Source organism: Pinus tabuliformis, chromosome 1_2 (assembly GCF_031772625.1).
Source record: "Pinus tabuliformis cultivar Carrire ecotype Pingquan chromosome 1_2, CPIR1, whole genome shotgun sequence".
NCBI lineage: Eukaryota > Viridiplantae > Streptophyta > Pinopsida > Pinales > Pinaceae > Pinus > Pinus tabuliformis.
The window spans coordinates 599,508,829-599,526,073 of NC_142298.1; the positions used below are offsets into that span (position 1 = coordinate 599,508,829).

At 35.1% G+C, this 17,245-nt stretch overlaps 1 protein-coding gene across 2 annotated transcripts; it reads right to left on the reverse strand.

Annotated features, from left to right (window-relative positions):
* Positions 1 to 15,420: 15,420 nt before the first annotated feature.
* Positions 15,421 to 16,537, reverse strand: LOC149207069 (ABC transporter B family member 17-like). Of its 2 annotated transcripts, XM_089393843.1 has the most exons (4): positions 16,441 to 16,517; positions 16,230 to 16,348; positions 16,084 to 16,138; positions 15,421 to 15,734 (listed from the first exon to the last, which is right to left on the reverse strand). In XM_089393843.1, exons 2-4 carry the CDS (start codon positions 16,314 to 16,316, stop codon positions 15,526 to 15,528), a joined length of 351 nt encoding a protein of 116 aa, XP_089249969.1. In that variant the 5' UTR covers positions 16,317 to 16,348; positions 16,441 to 16,517; the 3' UTR covers positions 15,421 to 15,525. The 2 variants fall into 2 exon arrangements, with proteins under 2 accessions (XP_089249969.1, XP_089249968.1); XM_089393842.1 differs by having other exon boundaries at positions 16,230 to 16,537.
* Between the last annotated feature and the right edge of the window lie 708 nt (positions 16,538 to 17,245).

The window sequence follows — 17,245 nt, forward strand, 5'->3', positions numbered from 1 at the left end:
TTACCACCATATATGTGGATTTACTCAGTTGTAAATGTAGATAATTTTAAACTCTATGAGCCTTCCATGCTAGATCAGGAAGAGGAAAAGGTCCTACCTCCTGTGGAGGATTTGGCACCAGACGCTCAGACAGAGTTGACAGAAGATATAGTTTTGTAGAAGAGGTCTAGAACTACAAGAAAAGGGCAACAAGACCTTTGGCATATTGGGTTGAAGGGACAACTTCCAGGCAAAGCTAAATGGTACACTAGAGAGAAGGTGGAGTAAAAATTTCCTCACCTCATTCAATAAAATATTTTGGGGACAAAAAGACTCCCAAAATGAGGAGGTGTGATATAAATTAGATCATTATATTTTTTATCTTCCATCTCAATGCATTTGGAGTGGAAAAAGTGGAGGAATCAACTCATGGGACCGTTTTTACTGGCAGGACCCAGTTTTGTGAAACAGGGTCTGAAACCTTCCAAGAGTGTTTTGGGGCATCAAATGAAGCCTAACACCTTTTCATGATATTCTACACATTAAAATAATTCCAACAGCACAAGAATCACGTCAATCAGAGTCCGTATGCAAAATTTATGCCACTCAGAAATTGACCTTCCTATTTTCACACCTATATTTCGGGAGGATGCCACGTCAACCCCAATTATTCATGGAAAAAGGGATAGCCACGTTTTTGTGATGTAAAATACTCTAGAAGAATCTATTTTCTAACTCTATTTAAGAGTTGATGTAGTCAAACTTAACCACCATTAGGCTATCAATTTGTGTTATAATCAGGCCACTAGGGGGAAGAGACATTCCATTCTTTCGAGAGCATTTTGTTCCATAGTTGAGCAATGATAGCTAGGATAGATAGGAGGTAGAGAACACGGAGAGGATATATGCACTGTAGCATCCCATAGGCCACATACATTACTTCTTTTTATCATCAACCATATTTCCAGATAGATAAAGAGAGCAAAGTGGCCTCACCTTCCAGCTTGGTTTTCTCCTAAAAGGGAATATCTTGTGTATTCTCTGTGTGTGAGCTTATTTTGTCATTCTCTATTTTTCTGCTTGATTTAATTTTATTTTTTTTTCGCTGAAGGAAGCACCGAACCTTCTATTCCATTAAATCAAAAGAAAAATTACATATTGTACATAAAACCTGATTCTTAACCAGAATACAGGAAAAAGGAATTCCTACCAATGATCAAGACCGCCCAAGCTACTAAAGTGATCAAAAAACTTTTAGAGAAATAAAAATGAAATGAACAAAAGCCCCCACCCAAAATTCCGGAAAAAAACATACTTCCCTGAGCCAACCTACAGTCATAGACACCCTCGACCGCGCACATACCCCACACCACGAAAGAGGGATAAAACGCGCCAGACTGAATGAAAGGATAGAGCCCTCCTGGTCCCATAATAATAACATGATTGATCCCAACCGTTGATCATGGTTGCTGGATCTAACAGCCAGAAACCAAATCGCGCAGCCTAACATGACTGAGAGATAGTGCACAATTGAATGCAGTTTCAAAGTCAACCACCTGCCACTTGTTACAATCTCTATGGAATTGCTCCCAAAATTTCAAAACCATAAACCGCTAACGAAACGCACGATCACTAGAAAATTGTCCATGCCGTGGTTGCCAAGCCCGAAAGCAGAAAGTGGGGAGAATTCCAGCTGCCGGAGAAACAGACCCTGCATTTTGTTTATTCCTGCTACAGAATTGGACTCCAAAGTTGTTCTTTTTTGGGAGAAGACCATGCACCATATCTACCAATGAACTGAGAACCTCATTCAACTGCCTCTGGGGTAAAATGAGACAAACATTTGCTTGCCTTTCTACCAAGTACATGCTGAAAGGAAAAACAAATCTAGCCAGAGAACTCAATTCGTACTACTCAACCTGCCCTGACATCTAAACATTTCTTTATCTTCTGCGGCTTGTTCTTTGTAGAGTACTTTTAATCTGTTTTGAGGTATCTCCTGCCACTTTTTCGCAATTTCGCTATCAGCATTATTCACCCCTTAGTTGGCCAGAAGGTCCGCAAGTTTATTGGCAGATTGACGAACATGATTGAAACTCATCGTTCGAAGCTTCTGGAGGTGAACATGGATTCTTTGGTAGACCTGGATTAGTTTCCAATGTGTAGAGACTTTCTCTAGCCAAGATCTGCCATTGATTTTTTTCACAGAGTTAATGGTGATCTCTGAGTCCGCTTCAACAATGACATTTGAGCCATGGTACTGGATCAGAAACTCTAGACATTGTTCTAGAGCCATTAATTCTGCCATATTATTTGTGGCTCTTCCCAAATGGTAGTGAAAGATAAAGATCATACTGCCCTTATCATCTCTTAAAACTCCTCCAAAACCAGTTGTTCCTGGGTTGCCTTTTGAAGCCCCATCGATGTTGTATTTCAGATAGCCTTTTGGAGGTGGTTTCCAGAAGTCCTTCTCTATCTCCATAGTGAAGTTCTTCTTGATTAGTCCTTGTGGAATAACTCCTTCCATTCCCAGTTGTCTGAGAGTTCTGAGTTCAGTCTTAGAGGGGGGATTTTTAGGGAGATTGCAAACTATGATACTCATTGTCTCCCTGAGCTGTTTTAGGATCAGATCAAATAGTCTTAGAGGAATAACCTTTTCATTCTTAAAAAATCTTTTATTTCTTCCTTTCCAAACATTCCAGATAATGAATCTTGGCGTGAAGGCCCAGGCCAAGTTAAGGAACTCATTCTCTGAATAATTTCCTCTCCACTTTTTTAGCGTATTTGTGATACTACTTCTATCCCTATCTGTCTGATGGAAAATGGTGGAGAAAGAATCCCACAACCAGGTGGTGTAAGAGCAACTTTTAGGAATTTGCTCCATGGTCTCCTCCTGCTCTTCATAGAGCTAGCATCTGGAAGGCCCGAAAACCCCCCTTTTCCTAATGTTGTCCCAAGTTAAAATTTTCTTATGATGACACATGAAAAGCTTAATCTTTATCCAACCTTTGTGCTTCCAGAGGTGCTTCTAGTTATTTTCTAGAACACTAGAATCAAGCTCAAGAACAATACCTTTAGCTTCCTTAAGGTTAAAGGTGCCTTTATTGTTATTTCCCCATCTTAATTTATCTTGTCCCTCTGTTACTAAAATCATCCTTTGTTTCAACAAGCTCTCCAGAGCCTTTTCTTTAATATTAATAGGGTTATCATCTCCACAGTCAATTTTCCTCCAGCTTCTCCACTTTCCAGAGTTTTGAGTAGGATCCCAGAAATCCTTAAATTTGTTTAACCCTTGGGAATCTGTTTCCTACTTGAGGCTTAAAAAATTCTCTGTTAACAACGTTGATTCTTGTTGCCATTTGTCCTCCCAAAAGAGTGCAAGATCTCTTGCTCTGATTTCCCAAAAACTGTTTTTTTGAACTAGGCTTCTATTTTCCTAGGCTCTATTCCAGATGTGAGATCCTTTTAAATTACTAGAAATCCTTTTGAGATCAGTAATGTGCCAAGAGTTGGCATATTTCTCTTTCTAGATCCTTACCCACTTGGCTATTGGCTACTGAACCCATCACCACCAAAGCTTGGCTCCAAGCACTTTACTGAGAATCTTATGATCATCCAAGCCTAGACTGTTATGGAACCAGCTCAAGAAAAGATAGAAAAGATAGATCAACGCCTTAGAATTCAGCCTCTTCGAGGGGGAATCCTCCTTTACATTACATAAATGAACAATTCTTGGATGATAAAAATGACAAAACCTCCTTTCTATATATAGGAGTCTAAGGAGTCACAATATAATCTAGCTGACCTAACAATAATAATATAAAGCCACAAAAATAACAATAGAGGGATTCTATGGGGCACAGAAGTAACAATATGGGGGTAATAGGGGCCCAACAATATAAATAAGGGGTATAAATACAATAGTAATGGGGTAATCACTAGTAGTATAGGGGCCTAACATGCCCCTCTCCTTCAAAAAGCGTTGTCCTCAATGCTTGAGTAGTTCTTGATGATTCTGTATAAAATTCTTGTCCCCCCATGTGGAATCTTCAGCGGGTTAGTTCTTCCACTTGATGAGATACTCTGAAATTGATCGATTTCGTAGCTATTGGGTTCTTGTTTCTGTGACTGCTCCAGGTTCCAATATGATTTTTCCTTCCTTTTCAATATCTGGCAATATTGTTTGAATTGGGATCTTTTGCAAGTTTTGAATAAGTGGCCATACTTCTTGTCCTTCTTCCATTCATCCCTTGCTTCGTTTATCCAATCTGGTTGGATAATAGAAATAGCACAAAACAATGCTTCCACATCCTCATCCTTGAAGAGTCTTCCCATTCGGTAAGGTCACCATTTTTTAAGTGCATGTAGTATTGCCAACGTTTCCTTCTCATAAATGGCTTGCTTTAGATGTAGCAGTAAAAATAACCAATCGCTTACATCAAAACATTTTTCACTATGATGTTGATCTGCCTGTTGTTTCATTTGATTTTGCACCGAAGTGGCGCTATCCTTTAAAAGTTGGAGAACTTGTTGTTGATGCTCGATGTGATCTTTCACTGCTTGAACCTTTTTCTTCTTGATATGTCCTTCTATCTTTAGATTTTGAGGAGTGGTAATTTCTTCCAATCCTTTACAAGATATGGTCGGATTCATTTCTTGACATTCGATGTGATCTTTCACTTCTTGAAAATTTTTCTTCTTGATATGTCCTTCTGTCTCGCTAGTTTGAGGAGTGGTAATTCTGACTAGTGAATTACAAGATATGGTTGCATTCATTTCTTCTTTCTTGATGTGATCTTTCACTTCTTGCACCTTTTTCTTCTTGATATTTCCTTCTATCTTGAGAGTTTGAGGAGTGGTCATTCTTGCCAATAGTTTACAAGATATGTTCTGATTCATTTCTTCTTTCTCCGGGGTCGGGTCCTGGCATATATCCTCTTCTTTTGATGTTTCTTGATCCTTTTCTTCCTCCTCTTCATACTCTATGTAAAATAATTTCTTCTCAGCACACTTATGACCTTTAGTGCATTTTCTATCACAATTGTAACAAAGCCCTTTTTCTCTTTTTTCTTCTAATTGTTGTGGTGTAACCCTTGTAGGTTGTGGAAGGCTAGGAGGAACAACACGTCCATATTTATAGTTGTGAGGGGTAGACTTCCTTGTTGCCATAATTTTACTTTCAAATATGTCACAAAGCCCTTTTACTCTTTCCAATTGTTGTGGTGTTGCTCTAAAGAAGGTGTTGCTCTTTGTATCCTCATAATGTGCTATCATTTCCTCCGTGAGAATTGACCGCGTAACAATTTTTTTACGAGAAAAAAGCCCTTTATACCATAAAAATTGATCCAATTCTAAATATGAAGATGCAATACATACCTTTTGTAACAGTGGTACACCATTTAGATCAAAATATTACTCCATCTGAAGTATCCAATTTACCGGATCCTTGCCATCAAACTTCCTCATCTTGTTTTTTCTTGATTTTAGGACCTCGAACTTGAAATGACTGTAACTCTGTACTTGCAGATATTTAAGTTCTGAAATTGCTACCTGTAGTATCCCTCTATGTCCTCTTTCCAATTCCACCAGTCTAATCCAAATTGGATTCCCCAAAAAAGAGTTATGCACAATCTCCCAAGATGACCTAATTATATACCTTTCTAGAAGAGCGAACTTGTATGAAGTGCCACGTGTCAATTTTTCGACCTATGGATTTGAAAAATGCATACAAGAAACTACAGTTCGTCCTCTTTCTGTACCTTCTTATGAAATTTCAATCCGATCCTCAAAGAGAACGTTATGAAGATTTTCCCCAGGTCACCTGTTTTGAATGTAATTGAGGAGTCTACAAAAAGACCAACTTCCTTAGATCATGTCTCCACAAATATTTCGCGAAAAGATCTGAAATTCAGACCCAAGGTTCAGCGCGATTTCTTCTCAAATGGGTTTTTTTTGCGATTTCTGAAACGTAAGAAAAAAATTTATAGCGAAAATGCCACGATGACATGTTTGGAGCTGCGAAACCCTAGAATCCAAAGCTCTGATACCAAATGTTATGGAACCAGCTCAAGAAAAGATAGAAAAGATAGATCAACGCCTTAGAATTCAGCCTCTTCGAGGGGGAAACCTCCTTTACATTACATAAATGAACAATTCTTGGATGATAAAAATGACAAAACCTCCTTTCTATATATAGGAGTCTAAGGAGTCACAATATAATCTAGCCGACCTAACAATAATAATATAAAGCCACAAAAATAACAATAGAGGGATTCTATGGGGCACAGAAGTAACAATATGGGGGTAATAGGGGCCCAACAATATAAATAAGGGGTATAAATACAATAGTAATGGGGTAATCACTAGTAGTATAGGGGCCCCATGACTCTTGGGTTTACAGATTCTATCCCAAGAAACCAGGGCCCACTTCTTCTTTTTTTCTTTCTTACCCTAGAGGAAATCTCTTTGAGAATTCCTAAATTGCTCTAAAACCTCTTTGGAAGCTGGGAGGGTTGATAACATAAAACTAGGATGGATTGTAAAGCCGCCTTTGTCAGAACCAACCTTCCTGCCAAGTTCAAGACTCTGAAGGTCCAATTTTTGACTATGTCTTGCATCTTATTAAGCACCTGTTCCCAGGTACTCTTGTGCATAGGTTTGGCTATGAGAGGGATTCCCAAATACTTTGTGGGGAGGGAATCCCTTTGGAAGCCAAGGATTCTTGAGATATTTCTCTGAATAGCAATATTAGTGTTAAAGAAGAAGATTTTTGATTTAGAGAGATTGACTTCCATACCTGTAGCCATGGAAAATTCCTTTAGGATCTGATTGTAGGCTGAAGATTCTTTGACTATGGGGATTCCTTGCAGCATGGTGTCATCTACAAATTGTTCGTGAGTCAGAGCTTGACCATTCTCAGATAATTGAAGACCTTTGATTTTGCCCAAATCCTTGGCATGCTTAATGGATCTGCCAAGTCCTTCCATCATGAGAATAAAAAGAAAGGGAGAAAGCGGGTCTCCTAGCCTAAGGCCTCTAGAAGGAATGAAAATCTCTGAGGGAGAACCATTCACCAAAATTGAAAAGCTGGATGAAATCACCAAAGCCATGACCCATTTAACCCAATTGTGATCGAAACCAAAAGTAGTTAGAACCTTCTGGATGTAAATCCAATTCAGCTTGTCATATGCTTTGGCAATATCCAATTGCATGATCATCCCCGCCTGCCTTCTACTAGTAAGCATGTGAACCACGTCATGGGCTTGAATAATGTTATTTAAAATTTGGCTGCCCTCCACATAACCTGCCTGTTCCTCTGATACTAGGTAAGGAAGGAGAGGTATTAGTTTGTTGGAAACAACCTTGGATAATAATTATATTGTATACTACATTACATAAGGCTATGGGTCTGTACTTATCTGCCATTTGCGATGAATCCTATTTGGGGACCAATGAGATGAAGGAGGTATTGAGGGCTTTCAAGATGGTTTTGCTACACCTGGAATCCTCCACCACATTCAGAATATCTTGTTTGACAATATTCCAACAAGATTTAAAAAAGTCGACATTGAAACCATCCGGGCCTGGTGCTTTGCAATTCTTCATATCTTTGAGAACCTCACTTGCTTCCTCTTCAGTAACAGGTCTATTGAGGTTAAAATTATCCTCTCTAGACACCAAATTAGGGATATGCTTTATCATTTCCTTGATGGAATGTTCTCTGTTTGGATTGTTTTCCTAAGTGATGTTTTGGAAATGCTTAACAAGCACAGCTCCAATATTGCTATGAGTGTTTTGAAGCTCCCCATTCTCGTTATTTATCAAAGAGATTCTGTTGTGTGCTCTATTAGCTATGGTGGATCTGTGAAAAAATCTTGTATTCCTTTCTCCTTATTTGAGCCATTGAACTCTAGACAATTGCCTCCAAAATATTTCCTCTTGTTTGCATAAATTTTCCCATTCTTGATGATGTTTATCTACCTATTCACTGTTGACTTGATCAAAGTTGTCTTGGATTAATGCCTGGTTGAGTTCTTGAACTTTGATCTCCAAATATTTTTTGTTCACAAAAATGTTTCCAAAATCCTTCTTGTTCCATTCTTTGAGTCAAAACTTGACATGTTGTAGCCTTTTATGAAGGAGGTAGATTTGTGATCCTTGTAATTGCAAGTCTTTGGACCACCATCTTTCAATGTTACTGATGAAATTCAGGTGGGAAAGCTAGATGTTCTAGAATCTGAAGGGCCTATTTCTGGGAGAAGCCATACCCTTGATTTCCAGTTGAATCTGTCAGTGATCGAACCCTCCGAAGGGAAGGATTCTTGTTGTTATTTCTTTGTTTATAATCATCAACTCCTCCAAAATCATGAACCTATCTAATTTAGAGGCTACTTGTGCCTCACCTCCTCTTTTGTTATTCCAAGTAAAAAATCCATTGCTCAATTCTGAATCAACCAATTTCATATCCTCTGTGAATGATTGGAATGCTAAAGAGTCTTTGGCTAGCACTCTGGCTCCTCCTTTTTTTTCCGAAAGAGACTTGATCATATTGAAATCACCTCCCAAGATCCGAGGAATCTCGTCCTGTCTATTCCTGAGATCTGTTAAGGAGTCTATCAATTTAAGTTTGTCATCTATTTTTTGAGGGCCATAAACATTTGTGACCAGGAAGGTTTCCAAAACCCCCACTGGTTGCATGACCACTGATAAGTAATTTCTAGATGCTTCAGCATCTATTATGTTTATTTTTTGGGGATTCCAAAGAGTTAGAATGCCCCCCATTGTGTTTTTAGCTTTAACTTCTAGAAACTCAAATCTATTGAGCCATTTGCTATGAATTTGTTTTACTTTTTGAATGGAACATTTGATTTACTGGATGAAGATCATATCCGACATTTCTTGTTTCATTTTGTAATTTAGCATTCTTTGTTTTATTTTACTATGTGGACCTCTAATATTCCATGATGTGAACTTCATAATTCAAGATTTGTAAAGGAGTAACTAGTTGGGTCTTTCATCTTACTTGAGTCTATCATTAACTTTCCACACTCCATCAAGAGGTCCTTTTGCTTTTTTCTACCCCTTTTCTTTCCTGCATTTCTCATAGCTAATCCTGGAGTTGATTTAATTGTTTTCACACCTCTGTACTCCTGCTTGTCAATGGTTTTTCCTTTATCTAACACATTTTCCTTAGTTTTCCATAAAAACCATTGTTGAATTCTATTACAATCTTCTTGGGGTAGTGAATCTATCCCTCCCGTGATTCCCTGCATCAAGAACCCTTCCAGATCTAGGTGTTCCTTTTCAAGAATTTCTTAAAGTTCATGATCCTCCAGATCTGTTTCACTTTGGGTCATTTCCTGATCCATCTCTAGTTCTAATTCACTCATCATAATTTCTTTCTTATTACCAATATTTTGTGTTGGGTTTCAGTTTTCTTCCTTTTCTTGTTCATTAGGGTCGTCCTCCATAGATTGATATTCATTTTCCATTTCTTCATTTTCTTCCAATGCTTGATACCTATTTTCACTGGCCTTTTAACCCTCATTACGAATATGCTTTGGTCATTTTTTGCCTCCTTTTCCTTTACTTGCCACTTTCTGAAAGCTCTCTTTGTCCTTCATTTCATTTTGTTTACTTCTGTTGTCTATTCTGCTAAGAGGGAAATCTCTGAACAAGTGTCCATGTTCATGGCATTTACGACATCTGAATAGGCTATGCTCATAGTCCACTGTTTGTACCCAATCCTCATCAAAAACTTCCAGAATGACTTCATCCAGAAGGGCTCCTGATAGATCCATTTCTACAAAGATTCTTGCATAGGAAGTGTATTTGCCCCTTCTTGTGGCTTTCGAAGCTTTGACAAAATGACCAAGTTTATTGCTTATGGCAGCAAGCGATTTAGTTTACCAGTAATCAAGAGGAAGAGGATAGAGCCTTACCTAGACAGGAACCGAAGTGAAAGTCTCTTGCTCTGGAACAAATTTCATCACCCAGGGCCGCATATAGAGGCTAGCTGCTACATAAAAGTAGGGTCCTCCTTCGAATATTCTGTCTTTGTCTTCAATACTTGTGAACACCATAGTGAAGAATCCCTTTGATCCAAGATGTAAATCAATGCTTCCTTTGGGTTTCCGGTGGTATTTGATCCACATCTGTAAAGCCTTTTCCGTGGGCCATAGTCCCATGAATTTTCAGATTATAGCGTAAGTTCCCATGTGTTCCCTGTGTGCCTATAGTGCAGGATTATTTAGCACTACTCTAAGAGTAGTTTCCGTTTTGGGTCTACATGGTCCCTTTTGTTTATTGTCCCGTGTTCTCCGGTTTTTGTCTTCTTCCTCCTTGTATTTATTGCTGACATTTTCCTTGGGCCTGACCCCATCTGTCTCCTTATCATTAGTATTTTTTTCCTCTTCCCCAGTACCTCTGACATTTCCTAGTGGGGATTTGCCCCTATTGGCTACGGCCTCCTTGTAGGAGGGAGTGGAGCTCCCTCCTCTACGGCCCTCCATTAGGAGCTAGCTCTGAAACTCTTAGAAATTACAATTAATCACAATTAATTTTATAGATATCGAAATTAAATAAAACTATAATAGTGTAGAATATTTTATTTCTAAAATAATATTATCAGATATGTTGTGACGAACTATCTAGTGGAATATCCACGACAGTTTACGGATCAAATATTAATATTTATAGTAATGGGTTTATAGTCCCTTGGGTTTATTACTCCCTTGAGTTTATAATATTATTCCTGAGGATTTATAATATTAATGTTTTGGGTTTATAATATTGGTCCCTTCGGTTTATTAATCCCTTGGGTTATACGATTAATAATCGCTTAGATTTATAATATTATTATTAATTGGGTTTATTGACACCTTGGATTTATATATTAATCCCAATGGTTTTAAATATTAATCTCATGGTTTATAATATTAATCTTTTTGATTTATTGTCCCGGGAGGGGGGCAACTCAATTGATTAACCGAGAAATGTGAAATCGTTGAAACTCGAAAGAGCCAGGTTCAAATCCCCCATATTGTGACCCAAGTTAGGGGAAGGAGGAAATAGCGTATCCCCCTAGAGCTTTACTAGTAGTTATGTGTGAGGCGAACTGCTAGGTTCCTCTAGGTTACCAAAAAAAAAAATTGTAATTATTAATCCCTTAGGCTTATAATATTAACAATCCCTTGGTTTTATAATATTAATCATTTGGGTTTATTAATATTTGTATTTATAATATTAATCTCTTGGATTTATTAATCCCATGGGCTTTCAATATTAATAATCTCTTAGGTTGTTAATATTAATCCCTTGAGTTTATAATATTAATGTTTTGGGTTTATTATTATTATTATTATTATTATTATTATTATCCAATTTTAAGGTCATGACCAAGCCACACACAAAATTGGTGTATGAGACACGCTTGTTTGTGGGACAAGGGACCCAACTCCGTGCAACGATCTGACTGCTAAGTCTATGAAGGCATACATACTCTACCCCCCTCTAGTTTTGAAGCTATGACCTCTTAGGAGGAAACACATGCTCTTAACCATTAACCCCTTTCGTTAATCACTCAAGTTTTTAATATTAGTGCCTTGATTTTATAATATTAATCCCTTTAGCTTAAAATATTGATAATCCCTTGGGTTTATAATGTTAATTCTTTGTGTTTATTGATACCTTGGTTTTAGAATATTAATCCCTTAAGTTTATTAATTCCTTTGGTTTATGATATAATATAGTTTAGAATATAGTATTATTATAATATAATATAGTATAATATTGCTAACTCTATGGTAACAGTATTATAAACCCAAGGTTAAGAATATTAATATAGTGTAGTTTAGGATTTCTAGGGTTAACAATATTAATATAGGATATTATAGTATTTATAGTGGGTTTACTATTAGTATTTATGGTATTGGGTCTATAGTCCCTTGGGTTTATTACTTCCTTGAGTTTATAATATTAATCTAGTGGGTTTATAATATTGGTCCCTTGGGCTTTTTAAACCTTTGGGTTATACTATTAATAATCCCTTAGGTATATATTATTATTATCACTCAGGTTTATTAATCCCTTGAGGTTATCATATTCGTTCCAATGGTTTTAAATACAAAATGCCTTGGTTTACAATATTAATATTTTGGATTTATTAATCCATTAGGCTTATAATATTAATAATCCATTAGTTTTATAATATTAATCCTTTGATTCTATTAATCCTTGTATTTATAATAATCTCCTTGACAACCATAGGGTTTAGCTCTAGTAGTTTGGTTGACGTGATGCGATCCCTTGAAGTTGATCTAGCAAGGTTTTCCTTGTTAAAAATTACCTATAATTGGTTTAAATCTTTCTTTCTATAGTTATTTATAGTATTCCATCATTAGTCACCTCGAACTCACTTCTAAAGGCCATTATCTGACCCTTTTATGCACACAAATTCTACATGTTCATTTTCTAGGACAACTCCTACCAAGTTGAAACTATAATCATTGCATTTATTGTTGTTACATAAACTACTATATAATTTTCTATTTAGGCCTTAAAGCAAGAGGTTCAAGCTATGGCTTCAACTCCTATTGAGGAAGGATAATCTCCAAAATCACCTCAAATTTTCACAGTCAGATTAAAATTTCATGGAGTTGGTTTTGTGCAAATATGGATTTCATATTAGGTGATAGAAGATTTATTAAGTGATTGCATGCAACCTTTGTAGGGAGGCATTCTAAAAAGGATAAGGTATAGGCGGAGAAGCCTCCTACATGACTTTTCATATATGTGGTGATTTTTGTCTACATTAATTTTTTATTTTTATTTTTATAAGTTTGTTGATATTTGAAATTCGAGAAAATAATTTATAAACATTTGGAGATGCATATAACAATGGCAATGGTGGCAAGTGATAATGCCTACCTTTTTTTGTCATTTCAATCATATGAATTTTGTACTTTAAACCCCATTTGAACTAGGCACAAGTTTTCAATTGGAAATGAGTTTCCATTATGTATTTGTATATGATGTTACATTTTCTAATAAAATGCACATATGAAAATCTCTAAAATTATTAATATGCTATGATGTTTTATACATTTGGGCAATGAATGTTATGATGTTTTGTACATTTTGACAAATGAACATTGTGGTGTGCTTGCTAAAAAGTTTAGTGTTAATTAAATCACTTCACACGCACACACATTTTATTTCAAATTATAACGCGGAATGATTATTATCCTTACCACCTCAATTTAATTCCTATATGTAAATATACAGATGAGTCTAAAGAAAGGGTTTTTGGTATATGAAACAAGAGAGAGTATATCTCACTCATAGTAATATAAAAAATATTTAAGACTTTTATATACACTTTACTTTATGTTAATTCTTCTTAATTTGAATCTTAACAAACAAACAAAAAATATAAAATAAAAAGGAACATATCTCAACCATAATAATGCAACAACCATTTAATAATTTTTATAAAAAATATATCTGATAAAGACTAAACCCACACAAACTAATTAATCTACACCTCATATATATACTAATTTTTCATATATAAATAAATAAATATACCACACATTCATTCTATATTAATCATAAAAATAATCACTCATAACATTGTTAATAATTATTAACCAATAAAATCATCAAATATTATTTTCGCTTTTAAAAACAGAGTTACGAGAATTTTTTATTTTTTTTTACTTGTAAATTATATACTACATCACTACAATATTCAGAAAATTTATCATTCATTCAATTTTTTACTTTAAATTAAATTACATTACTATATTTAATTTTATTTTTTTAAATAAATACAAACAACCTGATGCATTTGTTTTTATTACCAAGTTTAAAATCAATTTGACATCATCACAAGTTCCTACCTCCTCGCGTACACTCCCCCTCAACAACGAAAGTCAGCCCGATTCAACGGAGATACGCGTTGGTGTTATAAATATTAATCGTTCAATTATTAATTAAAACAATATATTTTAAATGTTTTTTTCAGTGTAAAATGTATTAATGAATTTTAAAATATTTTTTCTAATAGAGTTAGGTTTTTGCGATCTATATTAAAATTATAAAAATAAAAATAAAGTCTAAGTATTAATTAGATTAAAAAGTATTTACCTATCTATTTTGAACCAAAACTTTTCATGAATATAAAATTATAATTTTATACTTTCAATTTTATTAAAAAAAATATAATTTCACACCAAAATTTCTAATATACTTATGAAAAAAATTAAAAATTAAAAAAATATTTGCCCACCTACTTTGGACCAACGTTTTTATGAATATAAAATTATAATTTCATACTTTCAACCTTAGCAAAAAAATACAGTTTCATACTCAAATTTCTATGGAAAAAGTTAAAAAAAATTAAAAAATATTTCTGGCCGTATGGGATTAAAAAAAGCGTTTTGGATTTTCTGTCGTCCAAATTTCCTGAGCTTTTAAATGGGGTAAACGTATCACTTTCTCTGGTTGCGCTCTCACCTCAAATGCACACTAATATATATATTGAAGCCAGAAATAGACCAATCAAAATACTAATCAATTTTATTTACTATATTTCATTCATATGATATCTTACTGAACAACCTTCGAGTTGTACTGACGAGCTAAGAAAGCACACAGAAGGCCAACAGAAATCCTTGGAATACCGTGACGATATTAGTAAGCAATTTATGCTCGTGACATACAGTGAAACCTTGTGATAATAGGTCAGCAAGTTTTTTTTGGTTCTTTTGGCCGCTTTTTTAGGTAAATTTTGTACACTATTTGATTTTTTCTTTTTATTTATTTATTTATTTTTTTTTAAATTTTGCATATTATTTCAATTTTTTGAAATAGTAGGTGTGAAAATTTGGCAGGTTTTATTGGGGAGTAATATCATACCAAGTGTATTTATATGGAGGATATATATTAAATTCATATTGGGGATATCTATTGAAGAGAAAATGACAGAATATATTGGGAGATATATGTAAGGGTAAATAATTTTGATATTAGCATACAGTTAATTGAAAATATAAAAAATATTAATAAAGTTTTTTAAATTGAGAAGATGTATTAAGTTTTTATTGATAAAAGACAAATAATATGATTTTTTAAAGTTTTTTCTAATATATAATCAAATTAAAAATGTTGTTTAATATGTTTAATGGAAAAATTTCTAAATAAATCTAAACATTTAAAAATAATTATTACCATAATTTTCAGTTGATACAAAAATATCTTAGGGTTTAAATATTTTTTCCTTAAACAGTGTGGGCAAGAGTAGGGTCTGCAAATCAGCATGTTGATCAGCAGCTTGAAGTCTAAAGTTCAAAACATATACCGAAACAACATAAATTTCAATTACAATGTAAAAATTGATAGAGTTCAAACCACTTGGGATTCTAAATTTCATTTATAAACTTCCGATCCAAACGTTTCTACGCATTCTATTGCGACATTTTGTACAGATGCAATGATTAATCTATCTATGTTTAGTTGTTCCTAATAAGTCGGTGGAGATCCAAATCAATCTTTAACCACTTCCTTGCACACTACGACTCCACTACCGCATAATCCCAACGATGACATGGTGGGGTCGATGAGATGGACAATGGTAACCACTTTGTGATGTGGTGGTGCCCTGGGTGTCGAAGCGTCCATCAATATCGCTTTCAAATATTTTCTACGCACCCGAGATGCCTGCCTTTCTGCGGTCCTCGCCCGCCAGAACGCCTCTGCTCACACAATGCAAGTTATAAATTATTAGGAGAAAAATATTAAATCCAAAACATTAAAGATCTCAACGTCTGTTGGACTTCTTCTAATTGATATGCATAGAACGATCCATGCACTCATATATAAACTTCAGTTTCTATACTTACGAGAATTGCTGTTAATCATCCCAGTATAATTCTAATTCTGACTTTTCTGGTGAACCCCTGACACAACTCAAAATTTGCTGAAAATGCTACAACAGTTTCTTAACATTTACATGGTAATCATGATCTTCTGACAGCAATTTATCGTAATCAGCAACCACCATTTTCATAAAGTGCTAATGAGAGAGGAAGTTGTGATACCCACCCAGAAGAGCAGCAAACCAAACACCGATTGGAAAATAGAGGAGAAGTAAACAATACTGCGCAATTCAACAACACCCAGTCATTACACAATCTGTTAGATCATAGATAGCATGCCACCATTAGATGTATAAAAGATGTGTGTATTACCTTGTTGATATCGTGAACGAAATTTCCCGATGTATCATTTCTTATTGTGTTCAGTAAACTAGTCCAAATAAGTATCACCGCAGTCATGGCTATTCCGTTTGCAACAATTTCTGAAGTGCCTGATACAATCAACTGCGGATTAACTGATTTCGCAGAATTGAAAGTAAAATTCCTGATAGAAATATGTGAATCTTTTGAATCAGTCGCAGACCGGTGTGAATTTGCTAGAGTGCTCTGTATCTTTTCTTCAGCCATCTCTCCTCCTACTTCCGATTCTGTAATGCCCTCAAAATCAAAGAAGTGCAATTAAATATGAATATTTATAAATTGCATTCCAAGAGCTCACGATAAGATATTGCGTGTCAAATTGTAATCATAACGGCCCCAAGGTGTCTTTTCGGTTTCCGTGTTTTTGTATGACGAGCTATGCCCCATTTTAATTTTATTTCAGTTTGACCATACGTGGGTGTACAACGCGCTGCACTGGAGACTCAAAAGCTTTGTTAGCTTCACGGGTGAGATCACTGTAAATAGATTTTAAACACCAAAACTCTAGAGAACACCAAAACTCTAAGATCAGAATTAGGAAAAAAATTTACTTTCATATTACTTATATTTTCCTACACTACCGACCTGTGTTATTCACATAATAAATTATTTAATTTTAGATATTACTGAAACACTCCATAGCATACAATTCACTGTACCCGACATCTTGGTTTGTTTTCACATATTAAATTACTTTTCTTTCATTACCGTTTGAACATTTAGTGGCAGATTCACAATGTTGCGAAATAGTGTGCAAATGTTGTAGGATTTGGGGTGTATTAAGTAACAGGAAAATATATTTTAAAATTAAAAATTAAAACTTAAAACAGTTAAGATCTACTCATTTGTATATATTTTGAAGTAATATTCACTATTTACTAACACATCAGCATGTCGTCGAATAACTTTGATAAGAATGAAAGAGGGTAATTAAGGTTTTTTCGGATGAAGCTTTGGATTGAATACAA

Bases quoted from the DNA above. Each gene is read 5' to 3' on its own strand.
- LOC149207069 (XM_089393842.1), bottom strand. From the start codon at position 16,484: ATGGCTGAAGAAAAGATACAGAGCACTCTAGCAAATTCACACCGGTCT. The intron at 16,139-16,229 runs GTAATACACACA...TGAATTGCGCAG, and splicing joins TCGTTCACGATATCAACAAG to TATTGTTTACTTCTCCTCTA. The intron at 15,735-16,083 runs GTGGGTATCACA...TTGTGTGAGCAG, and splicing joins TTGGTTTGCTGCTCTTCTGG to AGGCGTTCTGGCGGGCGAGG.